Source organism: Pipra filicauda, unplaced genomic scaffold (assembly GCF_003945595.2).
Source record: "Pipra filicauda isolate LSUMZ 115617 unplaced genomic scaffold, ASM394559v2 scaffold400_size1120237_pilon, whole genome shotgun sequence".
Lineage (NCBI taxonomy): Eukaryota > Metazoa > Chordata > Aves > Passeriformes > Pipridae > Pipra > Pipra filicauda.
The window spans coordinates 510,216-525,114 of record NW_024104533.1 but is presented as its reverse complement, the minus strand read 5'-3'; the positions used below and the strand labels follow the sequence as shown (position 1 = coordinate 525,114).

Genomic DNA, 14,899 nt, shown 5'->3' with positions numbered 1-14,899 from the left:
CTGCATATAACTAAAAAAATTCTGTTGCCATCTTTTATCAACATTGTTCTTTCCTAGCAATTTCCCTATCAAAGCTTTTGTAATGTTACAATTACCATAATTTACTTTCCTTCATTTAGCTTGCACAGTTAATGGAATGATATGTACCCTACATGACTGCACAAGGACATATATAATTAGCAAGCCAATTGAAACACATTTGGAAAATAAACTTCCTTGCAATCACTGCGTGTCTTGAAGGGTTTTTAAAAGCTCCACTATAAGGCAGGTGATTTTTGTGCCTATTTCAGTTTCCACAAGAGGTCCTGTGCACAAATGCTGTACTGTTGGCTGTCTGGTCTGTGTGTGCCGCTTTCTTAATAGAAGAACCTTTCTTTTTGAGAGAACAGGCTTCCGCGGCTAAAACACTAAACACTCGGGTTTTGGGAAAGTACAGTTACCTTCCAGTCTAAACTGTGTGACATGGACCAGCCACTTTAATCAGACTGCTAAGCAGGCTAACATCACTGCTTTCAGGTTTTTTAATGTATTTTAAGGAAATGTTTAAGGAAAGGACAGCTAAGCAAAGCAGGGCTCCTGCTGCTCAATGCTGCCAAGTAAGCTTGGTTGAGGGGGACATGTCATGATGATGCTGATGTTGGACACCTGAGGAGAAGGGTAGCTCCTCATTTCCTTTGATGCCCTCAACCCTTAAGTTTACAACAGGAAAAGCAGTGTTTGCCAGCATGGCAGGTTGTTTGGTTCCCAGGGTTGCAGCAGCCTCCGGAATTTCTGTGGGTATTCGAGCCAAGTTCCAGTTACGGTTGAGGAACTCTAAAGGGCAAATGAAGACTAAATCAATACCATGAAAAAAGAAAATGTAATTCTTGTAAAGTATGGAAAGTCAGTGGCCAGAATTAAATAGGACAATGATTTTACCAGTGGGCTTTCAGTGCAGCTATTGCACTGAAGGAAAGAGAGCCGATCATGTTCTTATCTTTCTCCAGCTGTGCTTTGCAGATTGCAAGCTGGGAGAACAAACACCTTTTCCTAATCGTTTTAAATGCTGTTAGAAACCAAAACAAATTTAATGTAAAGCAAAGATAAATAATAATAACAAAGCCCCCAAAAGGCAAAATTCCTAGGATGCTGCTTTGTATGCCTCTTTTTACAAAGATATTTCAAGGTATACATTTTGTCAATGACTCGGCAGATCTTGTACAAGCACATTTAGCTTTCAGCTTGTGTTGTCAATGGCCATGTCTTTAACACTCAACCCAGTGTCCATTTTCTCTATGTTTAGCAACCTGCCAGGGTCTACTGTGCATTCACTCCATAACCTTGCTGCTGAAAGGGGTGCAATTCCAGTAGTGTGGGCAGCTGGCTGGGCAAGCCCTCCTCAAAGGGTGGTTTGGGCAACCATACCTGTGTGCTTGTTAGATGGAGGCCTAAGCAAGCAATTAATTTTGTTTGACAACAGACGTCAGTTGGACATTATTCTTCTCTTCAGAATATTTTTGAGTTATTCCTTGTAAGTTGGTACTTAGCTTTTAAACCAAAGTCTTGTCAAGCCCAAGCTTCCTTGGCAGCCTAAGTTCCCACAAAACAAGATTTTCAGTACTCTCTTGACCTGAGATACTGGCTTTTACCAATGGTTTCTGAAAAGCTAAATGTCCTTTAGGTGGGTTATTCAAGGTACATGATTAGAAGCCCCCATGCAAAGCTTAATTGGATTAACTAATCATTTAACTAACACCTAGAAATCCATTCCTGAACTATGGATCTTTCAAATACCACCATATTGAGCAGCATCCAAAGGCTGCCAAGACCTCTTCAACCTCAGGGCCCTTTCTGAGTAGGAGAAACAAATTCAAAAACCACAAGAACATCCATTAGAAAGGCTGATTGACAATTTCATGTGTACACACAGTTTGAAGGTCAAAGGACTGTCTGGTTTTTCTTTAGCAACATCATGGGTTCATTTGGTCTAATCTGTTAAGTACAATACTTTCAGTCACACATATTTTAAGACATGTTTTCACATGCTGGCAGCAAATGAGTGTCTGCTTCTGTAGATATGATATCGATAGTAGCAGGGATTTGTGTGTGCCAAGATGAATTTTGATCACCACCCCCCCCTTTTATATATATGCATTATGCGATGTAGGCAGTGACTAGGGTAAAGCCCTAGGACTCAGGAGAGCTGGGCTCTAGTCTGGGTTCTGTCACTGACTTGCCAAGTGACCAAGTACAAGACTCTTTTTCTACTTAAAAGCACTTAGAAAGGTGAATGCAGAACATTGCATAATGATTAGGTATTGGTATCACCATTTCTAGACCAGGGATGCCTCAGTTCACAGCTGGGGCCTACCAGTATTACAAAGTCAGTAAAGATAACAACATAAAGGTAAACTACAAGGGTATTTATTGCATCAGATGATATACACTAGACCTGAGTATGAAAACAACATATTTTGGCCAGTAAGTGGTGAACAAAAAGCTTTGTTTTGAGTAGTTACTCATATTAAGGACATTACGCAAGGGATTTGATAAATGTATCCTCATTTCTGGTTTTATTTTTAATTATCTGGATGACATTTTCATTTGTAACAGATAATGTCTTCAGCATCTGCCTATGGCAATACATGGGCAGTGTTTCAGAGCTGTTCTCAATTGCATTTGGATACATCAGAGAATTTGTAAGAGCTTCATTCTCTCTCCACCTGCCAGGAAAGAGTGGAGTCATGGTGCTCTTCCAGTGCTAAATACATTTCCTGGTAGCCAGATTCACTTTCTGTAGGACTGTCTGCATTACACCCAAGGCTGAGGTCATGTAGGAGGTGCGATGCTGTCCCTGCAGTACTGAGCATCAGATGAGTGATTTGATAAAGGTCCAATGTCGAGAAGAAATAGTTGAAAGTAAATATTCTAGACAAATCTGCCAGGTGGGTGATAGAGCATGTTTGCTGGTCCCCAGCCAGTCGTCTCAGCTAGAAATTCACTAAGGAGGAGCTGGGGAAGTGAAGCATGCTAACAAGATTTCTCTTTTCAGCTTACAAGGAAAAGATGAAGGAGCTGTCCATGCTCTCTCTGATCTGCTCCTGTTTTTACCCGGAACCTCGCAACATGAACATCTATAAATATGATGGTGAGTGACATTTTCTGGAAATCATCCTGCAGGTCAGATAATGTGCTAGTGCTGGGAAATGACTCAGTTCACCTCACAGTCCACAGTGTTAGTCGGTGAATGTTTTGTTGATTTAACCATTTATTTACTAGTTTGGGCTATTACTTTCTACTGATTGTAGATGATGCTGGATGTTGTTCCTAATAGCAGCTAACTAAACTTTTAAAGCTATCCCTCTCATACTGAGCTGTGCTTTCCCTACTCCCCATTTGAGAATTACAGCTCTTCATAGCTGACATAATTCCCAAAGAAATGAAGAAAAGATGAAAGCATGTCTTAAAAAATTAATCAGCTTGGGCACTGCTCGCTAGGGGCGTGAAATGACACAGAACCCCAATAAGCTTCCAAAATTGCTGTAAATTTTTATCTTTATGACATTAAGGTATAATTAAGCTATTACACATAAAATGTAATGTACTCCTGAGAACAGTTTTCAGCCCATAATATGCCATTGCATTTAAAATGCCCAAGGCAAAGATGCTAAGTCTTTTGTCTGTGCTTCTGATCTCCCCTCAATACTGCTGGCCTATTGAAGGACTTACCATTTCACACTTTATTGTGCAGACATGGAAGTGAAACAAATCAACAAACGTGCCTCAGGCCAGGCCTTTGAACTGATCCTAAAGCCGCCATCTCCAGTCTCAGAAGCACCACGAACTTTAGCTTCTCCAAAGAAGAAAGAACTCTCTCTTGAGGAGATCCAGAAAAAGCTGGAGGCTGCAGAGGAGAGGAGAAAGGTATCTTTCCTTAAAAAAAAAAAAAAGGCAAACCAATAATTAGATGTGACAGTGTACAGGATAGTAGCCAAGTTTCCTGTCCATTGGTATGTTTTCCACTGACATCACTGACTCACAATGGCCTGCATGGACAAAAGTTATTAACACGTTTAAAGAAACGCATGAGTGTATTTTCTTTCAGCAGCTTGCAAACAAGCCTCACTGGTTTTGATGCTGAGGAAGTATGCATCACGTGTTACAGATAACTTCAGGCAGGAGCCCAGGTTGGCTCAAATACACATGCTTACTGTGTGAATATAAGTTAAGTGGTTCATTCAGGACATCTATAATAGTTGCTGAAAACCAGTACAATTCTTCTGGTGTCTGAGTTTAAGAGAAGGATGTATAATTCAATCAACTGCTGTCTCAGCTACCAGACCTTGACTCCTTGTAGTGCCCATGAGAATTTCTCACAAGGCCTGCCTGAGGCAGCTTAAATGTCTTATTTATGCAGTGTGGAGGAACATCAGCCGTGAATAAAGCATGTTCTGGATCATTCAATGAAGGCACTAGTATAGTACAGCTATTAAGAGGCGTTTCTAGCTGTCTCAGTAGTGCTGGAAGTTGGCCTTGTAGGGTTTTCCACAGACTAAGTCTTCCCTTCTTTATGACCTTACCCATAATGGTAAAGTCCTGTTTCATAATCAGTAGGTTTGTCACAAAAGTGTTTGGAAGAGTTGCTATTCCTTCTTCACAAAGTTGGCACAAATGCAGCAGGAAGTCCCAACTAACTCTTTATTTGGCTTTCATCATGACCGATGTGTTGAAGAGGTCTTCATTTGCTCTAAGTCAGAGCTAGATCAGGTTGGTTTTTCTTTTTCCAAAGAGAAAAAAACAAATTCCAGATCAGCTAAGTCAGAGGATGACAGACAAAGCCAATGAGACACTCACCATAGCCAGCCTGAATTGCCAGGCTGGAAATTATCAATATCCTATGTGGTCCCAGCATTTGTGCTGTGTTGCACCATTTCAGGAAAATCAAAACTGGCTGCAATGACCACAGAAAATTCAAGGTCAGTAATATATTGTCCTGGTTAATTCATGTTTCCTTTTGCTGTCGCACAAAAGGAGAGGCACAGAAGCCTCAGGAGCCATAGAAGGACTTTCTGTGCCCTTCAGCCAGAAGATCAGTGTAATTTTGTGGCAAATCAGCTTGCACTAGTTAAATAGGAGTTGGAAATCTCTTCCACCTGCCCACAGAGTCCCTGGTAGAAGGTATCTGAAAATGAAACAAGCTTATATGTCTTTAAGCCTTTCATTTATCTTTTAAAAAATATGATTCGTTACTAAAACTGATTTTTACAGAACTTTTCCCAATATGGACAAAAATGTGTACAGAAGTCCAGGGACAGCAGCTATGCTACAGATAGCATATGGATCAGATCCAAGAAAAGCGGCTCCACTCTCCTTTCACTCCTGTCAGACCAGGGTCAGATCAGGGTTGCTGCCAAGAAACTACACTGATGTAGGGTTTGATGTGTGTCTACTGGAGTCAGTAGGTCTGGATTATTGACAGGTCCTTAAAACCTGGCCCTCAGCTTTGATTTGCAGTGAAACCTGACTATTCTGGACCTTGCTAATTTGAACAATTCATTTAGATGAGCACTGCAGTGTTGCCACTTTTGCCATTTCTGCCGGCTTGCTAGCAAAGACTCTGTGGTTCTAATGCACACTCATTAGCACTATTGCTTCTTTCAAAGAAATACTTCTGCCAAAGTATTCAATTTGGTAAAAGGACATGACTGTGTATAAAAGGATATGCATTTGCACTAGCACCTGCTGCAAAGTATGAGCCCTCACACATCCAAGTGATTATATGCCCCAAAAACTCCATGTGCGAAGTTCTTCTGTGCTGAGTACAAATGCTCAAGTAAAGATACGGACACAGAATTAAATGGCAGCAATTAAAAAGCCTGATATTATGCATATACTTGGTGATAAATATAAATTGAATGTTCCAGAGATTTCATTCCATTGATTTCATTACTGTTCATTTCTTCCGAAAGAAAAACTCATTATGCAAGACTGGTAATCAGTGATAGCAATACAGACACCTGCCATTTCTTCCCCTTAGTACTACATTCATTTTGAATGAACATATAACTGAGCTATTTTAATAGACAAGATCCTTCACATTAGCATTGCAACAGAAATTGCTGGGAAAGGAACAAAGAACAGAACAAAAAGCTTCTTTACATCACTGTTTAAATCCCTGGTGCTCTCACATCTCAACTACTAGCTTCATTTTTGGCCTCAAAAGGAGTATAGTGCAGACAAGGATAAAAAAGCAATTAGGGGAACAGAAAATCTTCCATAAGAAGATAAATTAAGTAGTCCACTTTTCAGCTTGGAAAGAGACAACAGGTAAAAGATAAGATAGAAGTCTACAAAGTCATGAATGGTAATGAGAAGATGAATAAGAACAATTATATTCTGTTTCACACAATCCAAAGGAGACGAAATACTCAAGGAAATAATCAGACAGCAATTTCCAAAAGGAATCACCTTTTTATGTACTGTTTATTCAAGGTATATTTGTTATCACAGACTGTTTAGAGATTATTAAAATATTATTTAGTTCAAAATCGATAGACCACTACATTGCAGGAAATTATTACATGAATGCAACTTCTGACTCAGAATGTGTGTAATGCGCTGACTGCTGAAAGCTCGAAATATATATGTATATATATATATCTCTCAAGGAAGGAACCAGGCAGATTTGCCTAGCTTCATCTAGAGTTCTAAGCATCTTCTACTTTTGGCTGCTAGACAAACCAGGCAGACTTTTTCTGACAGCCACCACAGCAGTTGTTATCATACTTTTCAATCTATGTACAAGAGCTGTCAGGCATGACCGTTCTAGATCATGTCCTTCCAGCACAGTTCTAATTAAAATCAAGTATAACTAATGGATGAGAATTGCCTTTTTTGAAAAAATGCTAATGAATTTCACACTGTTTAGGAATTAGATTCTGCTCTGTTAATTAGGCAGTGTTCATTAATAAATTTTCAAACTCATGAGAACATCTACAGCAATACATACACTTCAGCAGTCTCCTGCTTATGCTGTTTCCTATTTATCATTCTTGTTTATTTCCTTGCAAGATTTTACAAGACTCCGCTTTCCTTTTCTCTCCCTTTTTCTCTACCTCCGTTGACAACCATGACCTCATACTCTCAGACCAAAATCAGAGTTTCACCTGAGGCATTTTTTCATTTTGCACCACAGAGCAAGACTCATTTGGGCTAGTTACAGATTTGTCCTTTCCATTTATGGAATCCTCTCTACAGTATGTCATTATTATCCCACTACTTTTTCAGCATAGATGTGCTATATTTTCCCACCTGGGTGGATAAGCAGAAGGATTTTTTCATCCTTCTCACTTAAGAAATCAGAGCACTTTGACATTGTATGCAGAAGTTTTTCTTGGTAGAAATATAGTTTTTCTAGTAGAAATGTGCATTTCTACTAGACTTTGGATTATGGGAGAGAAATTGTATGTAATTAAATCCTTTTAATGGCTTTGTATTGGGAAGAAATTGAATCAAGCTCATCCCTAGAACTTAGCACTACAATGAATGCAGGAGAACAGTCATAATTTTTAACTTTCGTGCTGTTGGATATAGACTTATAGCTACATGAGTTTTTAATACCATCACTATGAAATGGCACAAGATAATCTCCCCACAGCAGGAGCCAGTCCAGGGCATCTCTGCCAGCATCATGACCAAACTCTGCGTCAGGCTTCAGCACCCAGCCCACTGCCCCTTTGAGCCAGCCCCACAGCTGGAGGTGTCTCTTGATACTCTTAATCCGTATCTCCTTTGGCATGGAAAAAGCCATCCATGCTTTACACACTGTACATCGGGCTAATGGGTGAAAAGGCTTTGCCAGGGCAGGGAAGGCAGCAGAGTTGGGGGACGAGTGTTCCCTCCTGGATATTGCATGGGACCTACAAAACTGCCACTCCAGGTAAGAGAAGAGGCAGAGAAAGGATTCACACCTTCCTTGGCAGAAGTGGAGCTTTTTTCTTCCATCTCATTCCTGCTCCTCTCTTCGATTTCCCATCAAATTTGTAGGCAAGCAGGCTGGCAGGGAGGATAGGCACTGCCCAAGACACTTGTCCCCTATCTTGCCTACCTACTGATTTCCCTTTCTGTTGCTCCTCAGCATGAAGTGTTTTTTCATTTAAAGGTCCCAATAATAAGTGTAATCATCACCAGAATCAGATATTTCTGCCACAATACGCAATAGTGTTTCCATATACAGTGCTTCACTCATAATGTTTACAAAAGATAGCCAAAACTGCAAGCCAGTTTGCAGTTTGTTGTCAAAAAAGCAAAAGTCTATGGAATACATGCCCATTGGAAGATATTTGCTACCAACTAGGAGAAGATTTTGTGTTAGTCACCAAGGTCTGTCTCAAAGCACACAGGAGTCATGAGCATACATCCCAATGCCAGCAAAGCTTCTCCCTGCAGTCTGCCATCGGCTCTGCTGCTAATGAACAATCATAAGACAATCTGACATTGATCTTCATTAACTTTAAAATGCCAGGCCTCAAACTGCAGCAGATCACAAAATGCCTCATAAGTAATTAGGGGAGCATCAGGCAGAGGGCACATCCCTCCAACATGCCTTGTTCACACCCATGGGTCACAACGAGGAGAGCAGCAATTATGTGCCAGTTGAGGAAGCAAAGGTGAGTTTTCTTGAATCACATCATGGATGGGCTCCTTTTTTTTTTTCACTCCCCATCCTTAGGAACTTTGATCCATAGGTCCCTTGGCAGACTGGATGAAAAAAATAAAAAGATCCTCACCTAAATATAAGCAAAATTTTGCACCACCTAGTTTCACCAGCAGTAGAACTTCACCTATGATTACAGCTCAGATGTCTCCTGCCATATGGGTATTTCTGAGTGAAGTCTAATTTTAGAGTCCATTTCCATGCTTTTTCATGGAAAAATCCCTGCCTCAGTTCCTTCCCATGAAAACATCAGTACTTCAAGTCACCATACCTAAGCTTCACCCTGGCATTTAGATTGCAGTAGGAGTGTTTACTCTTGTCTTCACATTCTGCTGTATTAACAGTATCTCTTAAGTACACAATACATTGAGGAATGCCGAGGTTATTGCAGCTTCTTTTGAATAACTGAATTGTAAAAAACCTCAGTCCAGTGAATGAATGTGCTGTGAAAGGGGAACTCTCATGACTGGTAATGTACCTCATACATCCTAGTATAAGGATGCTAGTGACTAAGGTGAATGCATTCAAGCTGAAATTCTCAATTTAAAAGCAGTTGTCTAAGCCCATTTCTTGCTTAAAAGTAATAAAGGATTACTTTTATCTCTATATAAATGACTTCAATATTTGGACATATCTGTCAAACAAAGATAAATGTGAGAAAATAAACCACCTGTTACTCGGATAAGGAGAATTTTCTTCCTGTGAGTGATAATTAAAAACTGTATGTATCTCCAAAGTTGGTTTCCATAAATAATTTTGCTCATGAAGAGAGTGTTTAGCTGTCTGCATATGTCTCTGGCCAGCTAGGTAAGAGATTTGGATTTCCTTTGTAACTACTCATCTCTAAAAACTGAGGATGCACATGATCCTTTAAAAATATGACATGAACATCATAGAAATTTGCTTGCATTAACTATCCTTTCAGCACAGCAGTATGTTTCTAGGAGCAAAGGTATCCGTACCAGGAATGTTTCCCAATATTTTTATTCCTCCACATTTAAACATTAACAAATAAACATTTTTATTCTTCCACATTACTTTGCAGCCTTTCAGTACCTAGAGAAGGCTTATGAAAAAGGGCAAGTGACTTTTTACAAGGACAGATAGTGATAAGTCAAGGAGCAATGGCTTTAAACAAAAAGAGGGAGATTTAGATTAGATGTTGGGAAAAATTCTTTGCTGTGAGGGTGGTGAGGCACTGACACAGATTGCTCAAAGAAGCTGTGGATGTCCCATCCCTGGAAGTGTCCAAGATCATATTGGATGGGGCTTTGAGCAACCTGGTTTAGCGGAAGGTGTTCCTGCCCATAGCAGGGGGGTTGGAACTAGATGATCTTTAAGGTCCCTTCCAAATCAAGACATTCTATAATCTTTGATTCTATGATCTAACATTAGATTCTGCAGCTTGAGCTTCATTGATTATGCTTTGTAATATTTAAGAAGTCTTCTGAATATTACCCTGTGAGTATTGCTTTTGTCTTTCTCCACTATTTCGTACTTTTCTCTTCTTATTAGTCTTCTCTATCTTTCACCCCTTTTCCAGTCTTTTTTACTCATTTTCTCACAACAGCTGTACCAGAAGTGCTTATCATAACCCATTTACAAGTATGTTAGAACATAGACTATCAGGGATTTGAAAATACCCTTTCCAGCACTTCAAACAATACAATGTTGAAAATAAACTTGAAATAAAAACTTCATATGTATGTTGGAATCCTGCATCACTGCGGAACTGTGTGAGACTAAAACACAGCAGTTAAAAGCCAAGACAAACAACAAAGGGAGTCTATTAATCCCAGCTCCCCTGGGTATCCATGGTCATTCATTTACCCATTTCTGGATGTGTAGTAGACTTTGAACAGACAGGGTGGCCAAGTTCTTCTGCCAAATGTGTTAGAAGATTATTTGACAATCCAGTACAAAAACATACCAGCTGCCTTCCAGAATTGTCATAAGGGGATTTCAGAATGGTCTGAACACTAGGGAAATAGGCAGACTAACAGCTGGGGTACAATGCCATTAGAGGAGGGACATCAGTCTAAATCATACTCTACCCCATGGGTGCTTTGTGGTAGGGAGGGAAGTTCCTATATTTTGAACCAGTCCTGGGTATTGGTGATTTTCCTCACTCAAAATACCTCACAATATGCTGTTTAAGGCATATTGTAAAGGAAAATCACATTAGGGTTGCAGTTAGTTCCTGAGGCCTGGTTCAGCTATCACACAGTCTCTTACTGGTGCCAACACAGTTTGCATCCTGTAAATACTGAATTACAGTATAAGGATCTTCTTCATTATCATGCCTTAGTGGACAAATTATTTTTGAATGTATTGTCTACCAGCACAGCCTCCAGAAATGTGGGTATTTTATATGAAACTCTAATTTTTCACTGTCCATCTGTATTTAGGATAACAAGTAGTTCCAGAAGGCAAAGGGTTTGAATGGAAGAAAACAAATCCTGAAAAATGGGCAAGTGCCTCTAAGTCTCAAAGGCATTTTACTACCTCCTGTAGAAAGCCAATGCTCTTTTAGAAAATGCTGCTTATATGCATAGCCCAAATCTTACTTTTTATTAGCATATGGATATGTCCGTTAAAATGTCTGCTTTCTAAATCTGAAAAGGTCTGATTTTATAACACGTTATATATACATATTTAAACACAGAGAAACATTAGCCTTTCAAATTAACAAGTCACTTCTTAGATGTTTCATGGGAAAGGATGTTACAGTTAGGCTCATTGTGTCTTTTCAAACTCCCAACAGGAAGGGAAATAGATTCTTAGATTATATCCATTGCTTTTAGATGACTTAAGCAAAGGGTTCACAAAATTCATGTAAGCAAGCAAAATTTAATGACAATAACTTTTCCAAAAGTAAATGAAAGGTTGCCATTGAGTAGTAAATTAAACAGAAAATACAGAATAACTTCACGAGCACTGGTCAAACTGAGTCACTCAAGTTGATCCAAAAATGGTAGAACAAGGTGAAGATGTTTAATTATTTCAGTTTTACAGTGCATCAAATCTTTCAAAATAACTTTATTTACATTTTGAAATAGCCTACAGTTAAGAACTGTTAAATTCTAAGTATTTGGAATCAAATAGTCTGCTTCGAAATAACTTATTTTATTATATGATTATTACATTCTTTTATATTTTTGTTAAACTTATCAGACTTTTATGATTTTTTAGTTACTCTAGAAAATTCCTTCTTTGCCTAGCTCTTTCTGCCCTTTTGCCTTTGGCTCATCCTCCTTCCATATTCCACCATTGAAATTCTCTGGTTTTGCTGCATCTGTCTGGGGGGGTTTTGTTCCCATTTGTGACATATTTTATCTGACACAAGACTCAAAGAGATGAAAAATGTTTGCTGTATTACTCTCTGTTCATCATATGCTATAATGGGGGGGAAGAGCCTTTGTGAGGAACCAGCCATTTCAGGAGACCATTCCCATCAGCAAGTGCTCCAGAGATCACAATCTGAGAAATGAGCCTGTAACTGCAGCCAGGCCAGAGGTGAAAGCAGATACATTAAGTGTCCAGAATGGATGGAAGTGGCTCTCTTCTATGATCTCAGGCAAGCCATTACAACCTTTCAAAGCCAGTTTTACTCCAATGTCTTGCTGCAAGATGTTCTGTCTGGTCTTTGCAGCCTTTTCCAGAATCCCCTTAATTTTCCTTATCAGTGCATTTGGCTTTATGTGTATCTTACCTTCATTAAAATATTTGTTTTCTCCTCCTAGTTGGATCTTTTTTGTATAAAAGGATTGCAGCCTTTTTCACTCCATTTAAAGCCACATGACAGAATTTAATAGGATTCATTACAGCTAATTGTAATTAACGGTTAAAGCCCTTAATTTAGACCTTAAACTAATTCATTTTTACAGATAACAATGGCAAGAGTGTGTTGAGATCTGCACTGAAATATACACTTAGCCTCCCGGAGCCCTATTTCATTCTCTCTTTTCTGTTTACTTCTTGTGCTCCCTCTAATTTATTTTTTATCCAAAAGTGTACAATGTTGGTTTATCGTTTCCAAATAACTGTCTTTTCAATCAGACTTGCCAGGAGAATGGGCCCAATGCTGCAAGTTTTTTGGCTTCTCTCCTAAGATTAATGGTTTCATGTTAGCAATTTGATTTAAAATAAATAACAAAGCTTATGCTTCTGAGCAGTGAGTTTGCAAAGAAGAACACAATATTGAGCATAGCCTGCATCTGTTTAATTCCTACTTGCAGTTTTCATCTTCCTTGCAGAATTTGAACTTTTAACTGAAAATATTTTTATGTTATTTTCTGCAGAATAAAATTCTTTTTCCCTTCCTAAGCAGTGAGACTTAGCCAAACATAAATATAATGGGAAAAAGACATTGAATTGATGCTGCCTGTCTTTCATAACAGTAAACTTCAAAGTCTCTTATTAACTACTCAAGTGCATTAAAGAATAGTCCAACTCGAGTGAAAATTGCACCTCTCCTGCATTAGCAATCTCCCTTTTAACACTGTACGTGTCTTCAGCCCCAAGTCCCCTATCTCTGCAAATAAAATGCTCATAGTTAAAAGTCTGCAGCTGTCAGAGGTTGAGCAACCACTGCAGTAATCCAGATGACCCAGGGCAGTAATGGGTCATCGTGACGTGACAGCGTTTCTTGTTAACAGAAGTGCTTTGGACACATCTCCGCTGCTTCCTCAGGCATGTACCCCACATTTAGCCAGTGCCTCTAAGCCCCTGTTGTTGAAACTAATCTGATTTATTCACAAAATTGATTTTTCCAAACAGTGCATGTAACAAAAAAGCAACAAACTTTATGCGGTTTCCAAACTCAGTGAACTGTTGCCCTATAGGGGTTATTTTGCTCCACATGAGTATTTAAGCCACATGTCTCTCTGTTTTCAGTCCCAGGAGGCCCAGGTGCTGAAACATCTGGCAGAGAAGAGAGAACATGAGCGAGAAGTGCTTCAAAAAGCTTTGGAGGAGAACAATAACTTCAGCAAAATGGCAGAGGAAAAGCTGATACTGAAAATGGAACAGATCAAAGAAAACCGTGAAGCTAATTTAGCTGCTCTTATTGAACGTCTCCAAGAGAAGGTAACCACACCATCACTCTTCCTCTTAGACTACAGAGGAGAATCTAATCAACATTTTGCAGAGATGTTGTGCGTAGTCCTTACCTCAGTTGCCGCACTTGAGCGATTTTAAGTCAGAGCCCCTGATGCTTATCTAAGCCACCACTCACACAATCACAGGATAGTTGAGGTTGGAAGGCACCTCTGGAGCCCATCTGATCCAGCCCCCTGGCTCAAGCAGAGCCCCTAGGGTTGGTTGCCCGGGACCATGTCCAGGTGGCTTTTTAATATCCTCAAGCATGAAGACTCCAACTCCTCTCTGGGCAACCTGTGCCAGTGCTTGGTAACCCTCACAATGCAAAAGTGTTCCCTGATATTCCTGGGGAACCTCCTGTGTTTCAGTTTTTGCCCATTGTCTCTAGTCCTATCACTGGGCACCACTGAGAAGTGTCTAGCTCTGTGCACCCTCCATTCAGGTATTTACAGACATTTGTGAGATCCCCCTGAGCCATCTCCAAGCTAAACAGTCCCAGCTCTCACAGCCTTTCCTCATAGGAGAGAACTGAGAGATCTTCATGGCCTTAATCTTCATGGCCCTTTGATGTACTGTCTCCAGAAAAAGGTTGATTTTCTAACTTTTAAGAAGGGCTGTGAAAAAAGGAAAGGTCACTTGTGTTTACATTTCATTTTCTAGGAGAAGTCACTGATCAAATCAAACAATTATCCTATGTCTGTAGTTCTTGGTTTCTCAGAGGATAAAGAGAAAAAAATATGGGGGAAAATTCTTCCATATATGGCAAAAGGTGTCTGTCCTTCCACAAGTCTTGAAAGAAAGAGAGTGAATTTTTTTGTGGAGATCTTCTTTGCAGTCAGAGGAAATAGGGAATTCACAAAACGCACATGCAACCAAGTGTGCCCTTCTCAAAAACCCCTTTCACAAAAGAGGGGAACATGCAAATGAAGGTTTAGAAGTGTTAAGAAAAAACAATTCGTTCTGCATGAATGATCACTTGTTGCCCTCAATAACAAACTTTCTAATGTGTTAGTAAATTGACTAACAGAAAGACAATAGCTCAGAGATATTCAAGGAGATCTTTCTAAGCACCTCAACATCTTTGATGGAGGCAAAAGTCTTGGA

At 39.6% G+C, this 14,899-nt stretch overlaps 1 protein-coding gene and 2 long non-coding RNA genes across 5 annotated transcripts in view; 1 reads left to right on the top strand and 2 right to left on the bottom strand.

Moving 5' to 3' along the window:
- Positions 1–14,899, top strand: part of STMN2 (stathmin 2) — a 285,259-nt gene that overhangs the window by 268,429 nt on the left and 1,931 nt on the right. For all 3 annotated transcript variants that reach the window (XM_039385306.1, XM_039385305.1, XM_039385307.1), the window contains 3 exons: positions 3,032–3,127; positions 3,731–3,903; positions 13,592–13,783. In XM_039385306.1, coding sequence (XP_039241240.1) covers positions 3,032–3,127; positions 3,731–3,903; positions 13,592–13,783 — 461 coding nt within the window. The remainder of the gene's footprint in view (positions 1–3,031; positions 3,128–3,730; positions 3,904–13,591; positions 13,784–14,899) is intronic.
- On the bottom strand, positions 506–3,908 carry LOC114003603. The gene is made up of 2 exons (XR_003546309.2): positions 3,709–3,908; positions 506–813 (listed from the first exon to the last, which is right to left on the bottom strand). It is a non-coding gene; the product is annotated as an uncharacterized LOC114003603 (long non-coding RNA).
- On the bottom strand, positions 8,461–14,068 carry LOC120324027. The gene is made up of 2 exons (XR_005565020.1): positions 13,867–14,068; positions 8,461–8,739 (listed from the first exon to the last, which is right to left on the bottom strand). It is a non-coding gene; the product is annotated as an uncharacterized LOC120324027 (long non-coding RNA).